This window comes from Neofelis nebulosa, chromosome 10 (assembly GCF_028018385.1).
Source record: "Neofelis nebulosa isolate mNeoNeb1 chromosome 10, mNeoNeb1.pri, whole genome shotgun sequence".
NCBI lineage: Eukaryota > Metazoa > Chordata > Mammalia > Carnivora > Felidae > Neofelis > Neofelis nebulosa.
The window spans coordinates 62,020,151-62,038,849 of record NC_080791.1 but is presented as its reverse complement, the minus strand read 5'-3'; the positions used below and the strand labels follow the sequence as shown (position 1 = coordinate 62,038,849).

The 18,699-nt window shown below is 44.5% G+C and overlaps 2 protein-coding genes and 1 long non-coding RNA gene across 3 annotated transcripts; 2 read left to right on the top strand and 1 right to left on the bottom strand.

Moving 5' to 3' along the window:
- Positions 1-68: 68 nt before the first annotated feature.
- Positions 69-3,820, top strand: LOC131488672 (uncharacterized). Its single transcript, XR_009250259.1, has 2 exons — positions 69-443; positions 3,682-3,820. It is a non-coding gene; the product is annotated as an uncharacterized LOC131488672 (long non-coding RNA).
- Positions 3,821-11,126: 7,306 nt separating this feature from the next.
- On the top strand, positions 11,127-13,051 carry LOC131487352 (ubiquilin-3-like). Its single transcript, XM_058687987.1, has one exon. The coding sequence runs from the start codon at positions 11,337-11,339 to the stop codon at positions 12,954-12,956; it is 1,620 nt and encodes a 539-aa protein (XP_058543970.1). The 5' UTR covers positions 11,127-11,336; the 3' UTR covers positions 12,957-13,051.
- A 3,529-nt stretch (positions 13,052-16,580) lies between these two features.
- Positions 16,581-17,770, bottom strand: LOC131487351 (olfactory receptor 52D1). The gene has a single exon (XM_058687986.1). It carries the CDS (start codon positions 17,768-17,770, stop codon positions 16,814-16,816), a length of 957 nt encoding a protein of 318 aa, XP_058543969.1. The 3' UTR covers positions 16,581-16,813.
- Between the last annotated feature and the right edge of the window lie 929 nt (positions 17,771-18,699).

Genomic DNA, 18,699 nt, shown 5'->3' with positions numbered 1-18,699 from the left:
CTTGGAGGGGAAGATCAAAAGTTTGAAGTTCAAAGATTCAGAGGCATAGAGAACAAAGGAGCGTGAGATGAGGCCTTCAGCTTTCCTGGTGTCCTTCCAGAGGTCCCCCAGACTTTGTGTCCTGTAGAAGCTGCCACCATGTACTTTGTTCTTTAGAGCATTCCTGCCACCAGCCTGACCAGGAAGTGGGCACAGTTTCTTATTTCTATCACTCCTGAAGAGCATCCCACAGGTGGCTCTCACTTTCTGGATTTGATGCTGATTCCTGAGTAGATAGGGAGCCCCAGGATTTCAGGCTAAGTTCCAAGATTCCCTAATCCCACCAAGATCACAACGTACTGTCCCTGGTGGGCACGCCGGATGTTGTCTTTCTTGCACCTGGCAACTCAGAAATGGAGGATTCACCCGGTGCTCAGCATTCTGCTCGAAGTTCGAAATTCAACGTGAGAGTCACGATCCTCTTTCACGAGGTTATCGTCTGGCGGCATGGAGTGTTCAAACTGTAGTTGAAGAATACTTATTATATATAGTACAGACTATGATAGGTGCTGTAAGGACCAGAAGCTGTTAAACAGCAAACAGGTTTGGTCTTGTATAGGGAGACAGGGAAGTCTCCATGAGTATGTGCTCAAAGCTGACATCTTAAAAGTGGTAAGAATGAAGTAGGCCAAAATGTGATGGGAAAAGGGAGAGCATTCCAGCAACAGAGCCATTGTGGACAAAGGTACTGAGGCGAGCTGTGCACAACACACAGGAGGTGCCCTTGGCATCTCACACTAAATTCTTGTTTGCACTCAGAAATGCTGCCCATTACCCGTGTCCTTCCAGGGGAAGAGTGATACAGTTCACGAATCAAACAAGCAAACCATACCTCCCCCACACGAGTGAACATTCTGGAGAAATGCACCAACATACAGTGCGTGTTCACACTTAAATCCATCACTACACGGCCACGTCTGTGTACATGTGCTCACACATACATGCAGAACAGTCTGCTAAAGTTTCATCACAGAATGAAGGTGTAGACATAAACATTAATGTGACCTTCTTGTCAAGGCAGGAAAAGGGTCTTTAACAGAGGGGACCACTATGGTAAAAGTGGCCGTGATATGTACTTAAACATCAGAGACCTGGCATTGGGGGTTCTTTAGGAACTTGGAGAAACAGAACCTCTGCCTGGGACCCAGGATGCTTGTACTAACCAACCTGTCTTACCCTTTAGCGGCCAGCAGGTGTCAGTGGTGAAATGAACTTTGCAACTTCCTCCCCCTGGTTTTGGGTTCAATCTCTAGGTGAAGCAGGAGGCTTCAAGCCTCCTTTCTACCTCCTCTTCCCTCCCCCTCAGTTGGGCAGGAGTTGTCCTGATCAAAGGAACTACTACTTATAGTGGTACTAGGGGGTAGGCAGGAGACAGTCTTTGCCTGTCTGTTCCCTGTAACTAACAAGGTGGGTGCTGTGGACTGCTTCTGACCTGGAAAGGTGTACAAAGCAGTCTCTAAGTGGAATCCCCAGAAGGCTAGATAGGTAAGACAAAAAGCCTCTGGGAAAGATATATGCCTTTCATTTGTCTTTCATTGGGCCAAAGGAGGCACGAGAGCTCATGTGGACTAGGTCTCAGGGCAGATAGCGGATGACAGTCTGGGTCTAAAAGTTCTGGCTAAGGAGGAGAGTATTCATTTAATAGACTGTTTCCTGGCCATATCTTAGGAGAACCCTGGACAGTGGATTGGGTGTTTGGAGTCTTTGCTGTAGCCTCATCAGAGACTGAACTCATGGACACATGTCCAGATCCATGGTGGTGTCCAGGAGGAAAGGGGTTCCTGGGGCAGGGAAGGTCCTTGTCAGCCACCTAGGACTCCACCTAATGTAGGGTCTGGCACATGGGAAGCAATCAAAAACATTGAATAAATTAATGAGAGTGATGAGTGAGGAAATGAGCAAGAAAATGAGAAAGAGTTTAGAGAAATGAGGCATACAGGGATCAAAAGAGGGTACCACGGGATGGGGCTTGGGAAAATGGCAGCCATTGGAGTTTGGGAAGAGGGAATCCCAACAGGCTGATGTTACTGAAAGGGCAGCCCTCCTGAGATGTCCCACTTTCTCCCTGCTCTGATTCCTCTGTTAGTAGAAGTCCAAGACCAAGTGATTTGCTAGAAATAAAAAAGAACAAACACCCCAAACCCCCCCCCCCAAAACAACAACAAAAAAACAGCATTGAGGCCTGTAACGCTGCATCACAAATAGCCAGCCAGGTAGGTGGACAGCAATTTAAAAGGAAGGTGTTCTTCAAACAACAGAAAGTGTTTTTATGCACCTGTTCTTTTTTTTTCCTTTAGATACTCCCCTTATACCTCTGTCATAAATATACGCACACATTTTTTTCTAGATATTTTAGGGTTTCACTACTTAATTTTAAAAGTTAATGTTTATTGAGGCTTTCCAAATGCCAGCCCTGTTCTGAGCTCTTCCTATCTGAATCCACACAACAGTCTTCTAATGCAGGTGGTGTTACTATTCCCATCTTTCAGAGGAGAAAAACTGAGACTTAGGGAGAGGGGAAACTACACTGCTTAAAGTTGGGTAGCTCCCGCGTAGCCGAGGCAGGATTTGAAATTAGTCTATTCCAGAGTCCACTGTACTCAGTCAAGTTAATTCATGCTTTAATCCCTACCCAAAAAATTGCAAAGGGCAGGGATTTGTTGTATTTAATTGGAATTTTTGCCTCCCTGCAAATAACTACACTGGACTGAATATTTCCTTTGCCGTATCTTATATATGCTTATACATGTGTATTTATGGTGTTTTTAAAACAATCTACTAGTGCCACTGTTCTTAAATTGTTTTAACTTTGAAATATTTTTTAAAAAAATTTTAGTGGTTATTTTTGAGAGAGAGACAGAGTACGGACCGGGGAGGGGCAGAGAGAGAGGGAGACACAGAATCCAAAGCAGGGTCGAGGCTCTGAGCTGTCAGCACAGAGGCTGGCACAGGGCTTGAACTCACGGCCCATGAGATCATGACTTGAGCCAAAGTCGGACACTTAACCAACTGAGCCACCCAGGTGCCCCTTAAGTTTGAAATATTTGATGACAAAATTTTCAATGCTTGACTCCTTATTCCTTTGCAAAATACCATTGTCTATTTTTGTCTCTTTTTCTTCATACACTTAGAGTAGATGTCAAATTTCAGAAAAGGCCAAATGAGATCTTGATTGGCTTTCCGCTACATTATGAATTAGAGGGAATTGAGAGTTTTACAATAGTGCTCTTTCCTTTTAGAATAGGGAATGTGTCCATTCAAGTTTCCTTTGTTTCTCTACAAAGAAGGGTAGTTTTTCTAAGTGCTGGTTAACTGAGGAGGAGCGGTTGGGAGCAGACAAAATGGATGAACAGGATTAAGGGGGATATAAACCTACAGCCATAGGATAAATAAATCATGAGAATGTAATATACAGCATAGGGAACGTAGTCATATTGTAATAGCATTTCGTGACATAATGTATAAAAATACCAAAGCACTGTAATGTGCACCAGAAACTAAGAGGATATTGTGTGTCGATTATACTTCAACAACAGTAACAAAAGAACTACTTACTTTATGTAAGTCCCACACATTTGGGTTTATTTAAATGTTATATGTTTCTGATTATTTTGAGTGAAATTTTTTCCATTATATTTCCAGGATGGATATTGTTCTGATGAAACTGCTGCCACTGGTTACATTATGAATCCTTATTTTACACAGATTTTTTGCTGATTCCCATGCAAACAAATATATGCATCCTTGAAAAACAGTTATAAAGCCTCTACGGTTCTGTTAAGCTTCTTTTCTAAAATGTAATTTAACTTGTTTTCTCAGTTTAAAAACAACATAGAAGTACAGTTGATCCTTGAACAACACGGGTACAAACCATGAGGGTCTACTTCTATGTGGAATTTAAAGTTTTGTTATGTGTTGAGAGCAAAAGCCACGAACCATTTATTTACAACTGCCTGCCCTGGTCTCTTTGAGACCCAGTACAAGGCAACTGGCACAGAGGTCGTAACGGCTGCCCTCTGAGTACCTTGGGTGGCCCCCAAAGGCCAGGACCAGGCTGGGCTGCGGGTCACCCCATGTGCCCAAGGTGCCTCATGGGCATGAGGCTGGGCCGAAGTGGAGGAAGACGCCCAGAGGGCAGGGATGGCACTGTGCAGGGAGTCCTGCACCCCATGTCCCCTCCCCCCCCTCCCCCCGCAGAAAGGCCAGCACACTCACTTGCAGCGGCAGGTGCGGATGGCCGGAGGTGGGCGGCACAGCTCCAGGCTGTTGTTGCTGTCCACAGTCACCCCAGGGGCCACTGCAGAACACTGCCGTCTCCGGGCCAGGCCCATGGCTCCCTCCCCTGCCCCAGCCCTACGTGACCAACCACTTACAGACAGATTTTCCAATAAATATACATACAATACTGTTTTCTCTTCTGATTTTCTTAATAACACTTTCTTTTCTCTAGATTACTTTATTGTAAGAGTACAGTATATAATTCATACACAAAATATGTATTAATCTACTGTTTATATTATCAGTAAGGCTTCTGGTCAACAGAAGGCTAGTAGTAAAGTTTTTGGGGAATCAAGTTCAGTTTTTAGGGAATCAAAAGTTATCTTCAGAAGATTTTTTATTGCATGGGATCAGTGCCCCTAACCTCGGCATTGTTCAAGGGTTAACTGTATATATCAGATAATACAGATAAGCAAAGTAAGAATATAAAAACCAGAGATGCTGTTACCATGATGTTTGTCCTTCCACATATTTTACAAAACTGTGATTCTATTATACATAATGTTTTATAACCTGTCTTTTTAACTTGATAATATATCACGAAGATTTTTTCTGAGTTGCCAAGTAGCTTTTGCAACTCATACTTTAACCAATATTTCCTGAAGGCTTATTAATGCAAGAAACTGTGTTTGGTGCTAGGAATTCAATGGTGAACAAGACTGATAAAGTTTTTGCCCTATAAAGCTTACAATATAGTGGAGATAAGACACTTCAAACAAACAAGAAATAGAATAGCTAACAGAACACTCACTGAGAACTAGGCATTGTTCCATAAGCATTATGCATATTAACATTTAATTCTTACAACAACCCCAAAATGTAGGTACTATCATTAGCCAGTTTTACAGATAAAGAAAGACATAGAAATGTTAAGTGTCTAATCCAAGGTTGCACAGCTAGTAAGTAGTGGAGTAGGAGCTGGGATTTGAAACAGCGTTTGTAGAGGTCACACTTTTGTTTTTAAATGTTTATTCATTTTTGGGAAGGGGGGCAGTGAGAGGGGGACAGAGTATCCAAAGCAGGCTCCACACTGTTAGAACAAAACCCAATGTGGGGCTCGAACCCCAGAACCAGTGAACCCCAGAACCGTGAGATCATGACCTGAGCTGAAAATGAAGTCAGATTCTCAACCCACTGAGCCACCCAGATGCCCCCAGAGGCCACACTCTTAGTCTCTATTCTATTGCATGTAATACATGCATATATTGCATTTAGAGAGAGGAGAAATATATTTTTAGAAGAGTGGTGTGAGTGTATCTCGCTGGAGGGAGTATTTATGTAGAGACTTGAAGGGTAAGAGGAAGTCAGACATTCAAAGAGCTGGGGGAAGAGTGTTCCAGGTAGAGGGGAAAGTGTAAAGGAGCTCCCTGAGTTAAATTAGAGTTCAGGGCACCTGGGTGCCTCAGTCAGTTAAGCATCTGACTCTTGATTTCCACTTAAGTAAGGATCTCAGGGTTTGTGAGCCCCATGTGGGGTCCTGAGCTGACAGTGCAGAGCCTGCTTCGGACTCTGTCTCTCCCTCTCTCTCTGCCCCTACCCCATTCATTCTCTCTCTCTCTCTCTCTCTCTCTCTCTCTCTCTCTCTCTCTGTCTCTCCCCCACCCCCAAGTTAAACACATTAAAAAAATAGAATTCAACACGTTTGAAGAAAAAGGAATGAAAGCCAGTGTGTCCGGAGTACTGAGAAAAGGAGGGAGAGCACTTCAAAGTGAGGTGGGAGAGACAATGAGCAGGTTGGCACAGGGCTTTGTTACCCCACATGGAGTGTGGATTTCATTGTCCTCTCTGTGGAGCATGAATGAGAAGGTGGCAGGGGTGGAAACCAAGTCAAGAGAGAAGATCCTGCCATCATCCAGGTGAGGGATGGTGTTGCCCTTAGATTAAGGTTCTCTACAAGGGCATATGGCAAGAAGTGGACAACTGAAGAATTTTGGAAATGGAATTGAAAAGACCCTTTTGATGTGCTGATAAGACTGGACGTGCAAGATTAAAGAAAAGGAGGAATTAGAGATTCATTTATTCAGCTAACACTAATTGAACACTCTATCTCTGTCAGGTTCTGTGCTGGGTGCTGGAGATGTTAGGTGTTCTAGATCACAAAGCCCTGCCTTCATGGAGCCAACAGAGAGGAGGCAGACATCGACTAACTGTGTAATGTAATTTCAAGCAAAAGAAGAGGCTAAGAAATACAGAACAAGGAGACCGAGATTGACAGGTGGACTTTTTGAGCTTGTAATCACCAAGAACATCACCAAAGACAGCATTTAAGCAGAGATATGATCAATAATGTGAGGGAGCAAGTGAAAGTTAGGAGCAAGAGTTCCCACACAAATGGGATGTCAGTTAAAAAGCAGGCATGAGCTGGGTATGTTCCAGGAATACAAGAAGGCCACTGTGACTGGGGTAGGGTGCTCAGGAGATGAGTCAGGCGGTCAGCCCGGGGCCAAATTGTCAGAGCATTTTAGTCATTTTAGTCTTGGTAAGGCATTTAGATTAATCCAAGTAGAATAGGAAAAGCTTTGGTAGTTTTGCATAAAGAGGTGAGGTTTGGGGCGCTTGGGTGCCTCAGTCGGTTAAGTGTCTGACTTTGGCTCAGGTCATGATTTCATGATTTGTGAGTTCAAGTCCCACATCAGGCTCTCTGCTGTCAGCATAGAGCCTACTTAGGATCCTCTATCCCCCTCTCTCTCCTCCTCCCCCACTCATGCTCTCTCTTTCTCAAAAATAAATAAGGGGAACTGGGTGGCTCAATCAGTTAAGTGTCAGACTTTGGCTCAAGTCATGATCTCACAGATCATGAGTTCAAGCCCTGCATTGGGCTGTGTGCTGACAGCTCAGAGCCTGCAGCCTGCTCCGGATTCTGTGTCTCCCTCTCTCTCTGCCCTTCCCCCGCTTGCACTCTGTCTCCCTCTCTCACTCTCTCAAAAATAAAAATTTTAAAAACAGACAGAAGTGAGGTTAATTGACCTATATTTGCTACTGTGGGAAGTAGTGACTCAAATGGGCCAAGAGAGGAAGTAGGGAAACCAGCTAGGAGGCTGTGGCGGTGTTGGAAGTGTCGAGGTGATCAGAGTCAGGATTTATGTCAAAGAAAAAGGCCCTAATACTTGCTGGTAAATTAAATGTGAAAAGAAAGGACTCAGGGGTGATTCCTGTGTTTCGGGCCTGAACAACTAAATGAATGATGATCTTTTGAAAAGGGAGAAGAGGCCAGGGGGAGCAGTAACTTGAGATTCTGTTCTGATATTAGCTGTCTTGTTTGTCAAACTAGCCGGGATAGGGAAGACTATGGGAGAAACAGGCTTGCGGAGAGAGAGTCAAGAATTCATTCACTGTTTTATATGATTCCATTTATCACGACAACAAAGGATTCTTGTATATGTTTGCTCCACATTCATTCTGTTGTTGGATTTTATTTAGGTGAGCAAAACGTCACAAACTTCCATGACAATAAATCATTGTCTGTGTCCTTAATTCAATTTCTCTTTCTGCCTCCTTCCCTTCCTCTTTCCCTCCCACCTTTCCTTTCTTCCTTCCTACCTGTATTTTATTAAGGGCCTGCTGGCAATGGGGCTACAGTAGCAAATAAGATAAGGTCCTTGTTCTCATGGAGCTTATATTCTAGTGAAGGGGAATGGAAACATAAAATGAATAGTAAAGAAGAAATATGACATAATAAATTCTGTGCAGATAATTAAAATACACTGATAAGATACAGAATGGTTGGAAAGGGCTTTGTGAAGAGATGATTTGAAAGGTAAGAAGGATGAACCTGTAAAGATTAGGTGGACAAGCATTAAAGGTTTAGGGAACAGCAATCGCAATGGCTTTAAGTATGGGGAGGCACTTGGCCTGTTTCAGACGTAAGAGGGAGGCCAGTGTGGCCAGGTTTCATAAGGAAGGAGAAATCACCATCAGGAAGTCAAGGTGATAAGCAGGAGTCTAACCAGGGAAGGCTTTGTAGCTAGACAAAGGCTTTGGATTTTATTGCAAAGGTGATACGGAGGTAGTCTTTGCTACTCCCATCAGGGGAGTAATCCCTTCTGGGGTTTAGTTAAATTTATAAGATTATCATAAATCACACTTGGCTCAAACCGACTCAGTGGAGTATAGAAAGGAAAATAGCTCACTAGCATGTCAGAATTAGGCATTTTTCATTTAAGGGGAATCCTTACACCTTACAGCAGTCCATGTCCAGTTAGCATGGCCATCCGGGAGCCATCTTCTCCCAGGTGACAATTTTTGGTTAAAAAAAAAAAGTTAAACTCTCATTTGATTTTTCTGGAGCGAATTGCTGACAAAAACACTGAAATTGCATTTAATAACAAGCTTTTCATAGAATTTGATAAAGCTATTATTGAGATGGAAAAACCTTAACCAATCTCTGTGAAGAATATGGGAATGTAATATGTTTTCTGGAAATTAGATCTTGATACAGTAAACTTTAAGGCAGGTGCATAAAGTCAGTGCTTTATTGAACTGGTTGGACTCCTAAGAGGAGACCACACTTCCCTCACCAGTCCATTTGGAGTTGCCTCCATCATCTGCAGCTGAATATACCTCTGGACACTTGGTCAACTCTAACAGACATACCTATTCTCCTTGTCTCCCAGTCTAGTTACAGACCTGACCGCAGGATCAGGGAACCAGGGAAGCTTGGCATTGACTGTCGTATTGAAGTCATACTCAATTTGACAAGTGTCTTCTCTGTGCCAGTTACTTTGGATGGCACTTTGTATGCATTATCTCCCTGAATCTCTGAAACAAATCTGTGAAAAACTACCCATTTATAGACAATAAAACTCTGGCTTCCAAAAAGGATAAATGACTTATTGACGGTTATAAAGTAGTAGGAGTGGGATTTAAACCAGGGCTACTTTACTCTAGAGAGCCCATGTTCCCCATTTTCCCCCTAGGTAGTAAGTTTTAATTGATTAAATAAAATAGAAAGTTGATTGTTTTATTTTCTAATGATAAAATGAATATAGGTACACTGTAAAATATTCAAATGGTGTCAGATTCTCAGGAAGGATGAAGTGAGATTGCTGTGCTAAATAACTCAGTGGACAATGTGGGAAAGGCATCCTCATTGAGACACAAGTGTATGAATGGTCCCATTGTCTCCTCTCTTACAGGTTCTATTGTCAGGATCTGAGATGTCTCCTTCCCGAGCACCCACCTGACAAGAGAACCTGTGAGAGAGGAGACAAGGCAATGGTTCACCTCACAGGCTACATGGGAGGAAAAATCCCTGGAAACATGAGATATGCGAAGGCAATTCTGGAGAACTGTTACCTGGAATGTTCTTTAATTCCTGTTACAGATTAATTTATTAGTTAATGAAAAGCCAGGAAAGTTAATTTGACTATCCAATTCTGCTGGATGAAACTCAAACAAAATTCCCACAAGGAATTGTTTGTGAATAATATTCATACGATAGAAGTTGTTCTGAGGTCTGGGCATTCCTAGGAAAGGCCCACTAGACTGCTTGCTACCAGCTAGCCATGAGGCTCACTGTATGAAGTTCCCCAGGACTGAGGAGCTCTTTTAAACTCAGAAATTACAAGTTATCAGAGTCCTGCTATTAGTTTAATACAGGAGATGCTGATTCAAACTAGTCCACGTTTGGGGCCCCTGGGTGGCTTCAGTCGTTTAAGCATCCGACTTCGGCTCAGGTCATGATCTCGTGGTTTGTGGTTTCGAGCCCCACGTTGGGCTCCACACTGACAGTTTGGGATTCCCTCTCCCCATCTCTCTCTCTGTCCCTCTCCCACTCAGTCTCACTCACTCTCTCTCTCTCTCTCAAAAATAAATAAATAAATAAACATTAAAAATTTTCAATTATCCCAAGTTTAAGAGCATATATCAGTGTCCCATAAACAATTTTGTTGTAGAGGGATCTAGATGCTCATGTTCCCCACGTCGAGCAGAACCTTCTGAAGGTGGTCTTGTAGACAGCTAAGTTCTAAATTTATAGTCCTTGGAAATTACAGAATCAGAAAAGGGGTCAAGTATATAATGGCAAAAGACTGACAGCCTGACATCTTCACAGTTAAAATACAATTACCTCCGAGATCTGACCAACTTTACCTGGGGTCTCACCTGCTTGGAGTGGTCAAAACAGTGCCTTAGAGAGTCACCATTTTCTGCTTTTTCAGCTGAAATATGTCCCCTCCCAAGTGACAATTTCCTTTTCAAATGTATCTTAAATCTAATCATTATTAAGTCATCAAGACCTAGAGTAGAATTACTTTCTCATAATTTATTTTGTCTCAGCTCTGATCCTCAAGAGTTGAGACCCGACTTGATCTCTCTAAGAACAACTGAGTTCACAAGTTCTTGGGGAACATGATGCTGTTTTTCTTAGAACCATGTCAATAAGTCACTCAGCGTGGTAGGCCTCAGACATACAAGCTTCCTACAAGCCTCGGATGAGGCCAAATGGACTGGTTATACTTATCTTCACTCTGTTCATTTAGAAACAAGGGAACCTATGGCCTTGACTGGGCCATGGTCCCAGTACAGTAATTTAGTGAATGATAGGTGACTAGAATCAGGACTTCCTGAGCCAGATTCTTAAGCCAGTGCCTTTTCTGCTCAGTTACATTCATTTACCAAAAACTCAGGCGGTATGATTTTCAACAGCAAAATAGGCTGGTGCAAAACATGTTTCTAGACAGAAACGTTTAATTTTTTTCTATTGCTATTTAAGTCAAATTGTAAACAGAGCCAACCTCACACAGGGAGAAGAGACCTCTGCCCTTCCCCCCATTCTGGTCTACTTCTCAACTGTGACCTCATCACTGACATCATATTCCCTGAGGCTGGCCCTGGCGAAGGGCTGCTGACACCCTATGGGACCCAGGTGGCTGCAGGGCTGCATTAGGAAGTGGTGTCCAGAGTTCGTGGGTGAGTGGACGTCCCTGAACACCTATGGTCCCTGCATCCAGGTGTGCTTAGTGCTGCATCTGGGCTTCTACATGTCCGTAGGTCGCCCTGCATTCCGCGCTTGAGGACATATGGCCCGGGCTAGGGAAGAAGCAGGGGACAGCCAGCTGGTATCTCATAGGGAGCCGTCATCACGCATCATCAGAGTGTCTGTCAAGACCCCACAGGACTGCCAGGAATTTATGCTGGCAGAAAATAGCAGTGTCCACCACTTTAAGAAACAGATCTCTAAACGCCTTCACTATAACACTGACCAGTTGGTGCTCATTTTCACTGGAAAGATCCTCCGGGATCAAGACATACTGAGCCAGCGTGGCATCCTTGATGGCACTATGGTCCACTTGGTGGTGAGGACCCATCTGAAAGGAACTCCGCCTGGTCCCGGAACTCTGCTAGGCCCCACTGGCCACTGTGTGCATCGCTCTGGACCGTCCACCTCGGACAGTGCTGGGATGCTGGCCAGGCTGGCCCGGCTGGCCCGGAGGTGCCCTGATCTGGCTGACTTTCTTGGCCAGATGGCTCAACTCTTAATGGTCTTCTCGGAAGACCCTATGGTCCAAGGCCTGGCAAATGAGAAAGCAGCCAATGCCAGCCATGCTCCTGAATCCTCAAGGCCAGTACAGAAATCTGAGCCAGCTCTTAAGGCTCTGGAAACCTTGCAGAACCCAGCCCGGCAACAGCAGCTCCTGCAGGCAGACAAACGGGGGCTAGAGGCCTTGAAGGCAGTGCCAGGTGGTGACAATGCTATGCATCCAGTCTGCTCTGATATCCAGCAGCTCATGCTCTTCACTCTGGCCCCATTACTTGCCTCCAAAGGCCACAACCCAAGTTCAGAGCTTTATAAAGAGGAAGCCAATGCTCACAGCAGTACTGACACTACTACCAACATCCCCACAGCCTCAGCACCTGCCAGACCATTTGCACAAAAGGTCAGTGCAGAAGAGGTTACCCAGGCCAGGAGCGTGGCCTCAAATCAGGCCAATTCAGGATACGGGACTGGTATGCCAGATGTAAGTTTGGGCCAGGATCTTCTCTTTCAGGATGGTCAGCAGCCCACAGGGAAAACCACTTTAACCGGTCAGCTTAGACCCTCACCCTCTGCCTTGCATAGAACCTTGCATGTCCTGCAGCAGAATCCAGCTCTTCTCCACCAGTTGGCAACTGGAAGCCCCCTGAGACATCACATGCCACTGCTCTCCATCCTGACCAATCCACGAGCACTGCAGGCATTGATACAGATAGAAAAGGGCCTGCAGATACTGTCCAAGGAGGTGGCTGGGCTGGGACCTTACTTATGGGGCCAGGGTAGGCCACACGGGACTAGACAGTGCCCTGAAGCTAGGGCTGGAGGGCAGGGCCAGAGAGCAGACTCCATACAACCCACCTTGGCTGTTCTTCAGCTTCTCCACACAGTGGACAATGCCTGCTTCCAGTCCACTCAATCCTCACTACCCTCATCCCCCCTCACTGAAGGCCTCTACCAGCGAGAACTGGAACATCTGAGGGCCATGGGTTTTACTAATCGGGATGCCAATCTACAGGCCCTTATGGCCACAGGCGGAGATAGTCATGCTGCCATTGACAGGATGCTGGGGGTACCGGAAGCCCAGGTGCCTCCAGCTGATGCCCCCAGCGCACCACCTCATGGAGAGGGAGGGAAGGGAAGGGGGAAGGGAGGGGAGAGGAAGTAGCCTATTTTGAATTCTTCCTACTTAGATCGTGTGCACACTTGAACAACTCCCCTCCCTCACTGCCCAAGCCTGTTCTACATTAAAAACATTGCTTGGATCTCATGTGTGGTGTCAATTTGGGGTATGTAGGCAAAGAAAATATTGTTTGAGGGAGAGATTGATCATACTATCGGGTCTTGGGTCTGGGCTGCACCTACTCTCATACCCCTAATCTCAGAGCTTTTTCTAAATTTGAACGTGAGGTGGAGAAATCCTGAGTGTTTCCAGCAACCTAGTTCCCCATCAACATTACCATCATCGTCACAAGCCACCTTTCGTCCAACGCCAGAGTGACTCTGAATGAATCCCGGCTCTGCCCCCTCCCCCCCCCCCCCCCCCAGCCCCACCACTCCACCACGGGAAGCCCCTCTCTCTTTTCATCTTATTTTCATCCGTATTACAGAAAACCTGTTCAACCTCCCTCTCAGCTCTGGCTCTTTCCTGCCTGTGCCAGAATCCTGCTTTAGGAGGTGAACCCCCCCCCCCCCACACCGCAGGCAGGTTTCTTCCCTTTATGTCATAAAATACTTGACTCTGCTGCCTTACCAGACACTGAACTTCTCTCTCCTTTTGTCTCTGAATTTCTTGAAAGTCCTCCTCTTTCAATGCCCACGTTTCCCCATCCTCTGCAATCCACTTACCCCCAGTGAGTCATTTCTCCTCTTCCCATTATTTTTTTTTTGTATGGAGTCTTATATGCTGACCCATATAGCTGCTTTATTTACTCTAGTTTCTTATCCTTTTTTTGTTTTTGAGTGGTGATTCCTGTGAGTATGCTACACTGATTGATTCTCCATTCACCATTCAGAGAATTTGACCATGTCCTTTGCTATGGCTCTTACTTCCATGTTCGTGGTTCCTTAATATCTTAGTCCATTTGTACTTTCCTTAGCTTACCAGCCTACCCCTGGGTATCACAGAGGAACCTCTGGCTGGCATGGTCAGAAAGAGCTCAGCATCCTTCCCTGGGCCCCATTCCTACTCTCAATTCTGGGGTCCCTGTGTCTTAGTGAAAGTCACCAATACTTTCCTAATCCACTCATTCTCTTTGTAAACTGTCATCTGTCAGTGAGGAGATTCATAGTGTAGGCACATGAAGCATGACCAGAAGGCCAGGGGTCATATGTAGCCGTGCAGCAGGATAACAGCTGATGAAAGAGAGGTAGGAAGCATATTAGAAGCATTACTTTGGGGAAACCAGGGACTATAGATTCAGAGCCAGCTCCAGGGGTCAACTGACCCTGGGCTAAAAAACAGCTGAATCTCGTGCTTCCTGGGGGCTAGAGAGGAGGGACATCTCTGACTACACACTGTGACTTCATTGTTTTGTGACACCCCATGAACCTAGAGATCTGAAGGTTGTGGCCGTCAGGGACTGTGGATAAAATACTTTTGGGACCACATGACCTACCAACGGTCCTGATACACTTCACTCTATTCTTCACTTCACTTCACTTCACTTCCCTGTGGCACCAGGATGTTAGTCTGAATTTCTGAGATCAGGGATGCACATTTGGTCCCAGGGAAGAGTGAGAGTCTGGGGTGAAGTGTGAGTGATGGGCAAGGCAGTATCCCGAGCTTCTGGAAGCATGTTTCCTCTTTTATCATGTGGAGTCCCATGGTCAGACACCTGAGTGAGCTGGGAAATCTTGACAATAATGTTAATAGTCTTCCTGTGGACTGGACCCTGCTACCTCCAGTTTTATAGAAGCCTATGGACTTCTACAAATCCCCTTCCCCATCTAGGGAACTATTACATTTTAGCTTCAGGATGATAAAAGGGCCAAAAACAGAACTTTAAGGAGTGGAGCTTGCTGCCAGGGCTGTAGAATCCTCCATCTGTCTATTATCTATCGTGTGTGAAACTTGGACTTCAGTCAGTAATGGGAAACCCTGGGGAAGACACGCCCAGTGCTGTAGCCACAGGGTATCCGTCCAGAGTATAGGCTGTAGCTAGACCGACCGCGGTACCAAGGTGTTAGCAGCTGGTTGATCCTGCATCCCCCCCTTCTCTTCTATTTTCCACTCTACCCCTGTAAGCTTTCTCCTTGAAGCTTCCTTGAGGCCTCAGACATGGAAGGGGAGAATTGTTGACGAATTTGTTGGGGGAGACGAGGGAACACTAGCCTGCAAACTATGTCGGACACATCATTTGTCCACTCCTGAACTTAAATTTACTTACCAATACCCCAGTCTCCTGTAGCTCTGTGGTACTGTAAGTCTAGCCCCCAGATGGATGCATTTTCAATATTACTATGGGAGTGCAAAGTCCTGAATCCTGGCCCTGCCTTTGATAGTAACTTCCTGGGTTACTGACTCTCTCTTTCTTCCAGGAAAAATGTGAGGTTCACGGCAGGTAATTAGCGTGATGGTGAGCGTTACCTTGTGAGGTAGACCTTTTGATCAGATGAAGCCAGCATCTTAGGGGAGCAGGCATATGGCCCACAAAGGAGCATTTCAGGAACAGAACAGCACTTCCCCTCCACGTTCCCACCTTCCGCTCCTTTGTATATATTGTTCTCTGTTCCTGAGATCATTACATCACTGGGTCTCTTTACCATTTACTGCCTCAGAAGATAACAGGTCTTCACTTCCGCTACTATGTGTTTGTGCAGCTGGGCATCCTCACATGTATCTCATACTGAAGAAGGTATGAGATACTGTCCATATAGATGCATAATCTTGGCACTTTTAGCTTCTCTGAATCATAGGCTCTTAATGAAAGATGCTGATAGTAACCATGTTTTGAATTATGGGAAGGAGCAACCGGTGACTTTTTTGTGTATTTTAGAACTGAGGTTACTAGGGCAAAGGAGGGCTATTAAAAAAGGCACTTGGATTTTGAGAAGGCCTCTCTGAATTCTTAATGAGGGATAATTTTATGGCTAAAAGGAAAGGGATTTCAAAACAGAAGACCAGAGGAGGAATGGGAGAAAATACAGTTTTAACAGGCACTATTCATATCCCAAGACCTGTCTAAATATTTTAGAGTTGTTATTTCATATAGGTATTATAATAATCCTGTAAAATGATATAATATAACACCATCCTAAATAAGTTATAAGTTGACTAATAAAGTTCAGAGTGTACATAACATTCTCATATTTATTGGTTGACCATTTTACATGTCAGGCACTGTCTTAAGTTTTCTGCATTCATTAACTTACTTATTCCTCACAGCATTAACAGTTAGATATTAACATTTACTCATTTGACAGTTGGACAAACCAAGGCATAGAGAGATTTAGCATCAGGCTCAAGACCACAAAAACAGTAAGCAGAGGAACCAGGATTCACACCCAGAAACTCTGACCTTAGACTTTTTGCTCTTCATCACTATCCAAAACATTGAAATTAGACAAATTTACCTAAAATGATCATTTTTTTAAACTTGGACTCACAGAAGAATATTTCCACTATGAAACACAGACTCATTTAAGAAAAGGAATTGACTTGATATTTAGTAAGTCATGGAAACATTTGCAGGAAAAGAAAAAAAAATCAGGAGCATTCTGCACTGGCACTATCGTAGCTACTGAGATATCTCCAAGGTGTGCTTATTCCTAATTGTAAAATTTCCCCAAGAGTAAAAATATTATCATCTCTCTGAGTTATTCAGCGTTGCCCAAAGAGCCTCAAGAATGTGGTGTGTTCAATGTGATTTTTGGTATTTCCAATTCATCTGACCTTCTCTTTGCTTCCATTACTTCCTCTCCTAAAAACACGCTTATGTCATATTAGAGGTCTCCATCCATGTAAATGTACCTAGAAAGCTCAGAACCCATTTACTTTCCTTATCCCTAGCCTGTACTCAAATTTCATGTTGAAATTTTCCCCAAGTGAAGCAGCCTCAGAAGTCGGCTCCGAATCTCCTTGGTCCTAGCCCCATAGATGATCGGGTTGAGCACAGGAGGCACCAGCACATACAGGTTGGCCAGAAAAATGTGCACATTCTTGGGGACTCGGTGCTGGCCAAAGCGGTGGGTGAGGAAGGAGAAGAAGGCAGGAATGTAGAAGACCAGGATGACCCCCAGGTGGGAGCCACAGGTACTCAGAGCCTTGTGCCTGGCATCTTGAGATGGAAGGCGGAAGACAGCATGGAGGATAAAGCCGTAGGAAATGGCAATGAGGATGGCATCCAGACCCATGGCCAGCAGGGCCACAGTCAGCCCATACACAATATTGACAGTGATGTTGGCACAGGCCAGGCGAGCGATGCCCATGTGCTCACAGTATGTGTGGGCCATGACATGGTGACCACAGTAAGGCAGTCGCCTCAACAAGAAGATGAATGGGGTCACAATGGCCACACTACGGAATAGCCCAACAAGGCTAATCATGCCTATGACGGTATGGTTGAGAATGGTTGTGTATCTCAGTGGGTTGCAGATTGCCACATAGCGATCAAAGGCCATGGCTAGAAGAACTGAAGACTCCAGAGCATAGATAGAATGGACACAAAACATTTGGGCCAGGCATCCACCAAAGGAAATCTCTCCAGCATGCAGCCATAAAGTGGACAGCATCTTAGGCACCGTGGTGGAGCTGAGAGCCAGGTCGGTGAGCGAAAGAAGGCACAGGAAGAGGTACATGGGTGCATGAAGAGCACTGTCTGTCACAATGACCAGGATGAGGGCAGCATTGCCAACCAGCGCTACAAGATACATGGCACAGAAGGGGATGGCGATCCAGACGTGGGCCCACTCCAGCCCTGGGATGCCCGTCAGGATGAGTGTGCCTGGGAGACTGTCCTCACTGATGTTGGAAGCTGACATTCTGCTTGGAAATAAACACCTCTATCCAAGGGGTCATGGTATTCTGGCCCTGTAATATCAGGTTGTTGGGTCATTCACATAAAATGATGAACTTTCTGTGAAACCATCTTTTTAGGTGGAGAAAAATATTTATTATTATTAACTTGTTAAAGAGTCCTGAAATATGCTATCACATATAGTCTTTTTTTTTCTTTATGCTAATTCCTGTACCCATCCATGATGTTTATAGTTCTATATTCCAAGCACCAAACATTTGAGCATCTTTCCAATATGATCCTTCACAACTTACCTGCTACACATCCTGTCCATCATTTATTAGTCTAGTCCACTCACATTGAGGAATATTCCTTCTCTCTTTCATTCATGCTTATAGAATCTTCTGTCTTCATTTTCCCCCTCCTTTCTAAGCTTTTTTCTCTTTTTTCTAAGCTTCAGTTAGTTTTTCTGCCTCCCAGAAGACTTTCCTTTCTTCTGGTCCTTAATGATCTTTTATTATTATTTTTTATCCTTCAACTACTTTACAAAATCCCAATGGCCGAGACTATGCCTTTATGCAATTGTATACTCTACACTGACCATGACTGAGTCCTGATGTAGACATTTTGTAAATGGTCAACTTAAGACTCAATTCCATTAACTTTACTAACATATCATTGACTTTTTGACTTCATGATATAGTGATGCAATCACTGTATTTTCTGCATTTGTATGTATCTTCATAAATATACAGTGCATAACTTCATTTTATATCTTACCTGGAATGTCTAGAAAAAGGCTAGTCCACCTGATTGTGCTTCCATATCTCCTGATTATCTACAGTGTGCTGAGTATTCCCGAGGATACAGTAGAAGAAAGACAGAGATACATGAGACATTCCAGCTGAGAGACAGACTCCCTACTGTGGCAAAGCCAACCTGAGGTCTTGTGTG

Coding starts and splice junctions, on each gene's coding strand:
- LOC131487352 (XM_058687987.1), top strand. CDS start 11,337: ATGGCCCGGGCTAGGGAAGAAGCAGGGGACAGCCAGCTGGTATCTCAT.
- LOC131487351 (XM_058687986.1), bottom strand. CDS start 17,770: ATGTCAGCTTCCAACATCAGTGAGGACAGTCTCCCAGGCACACTCATC.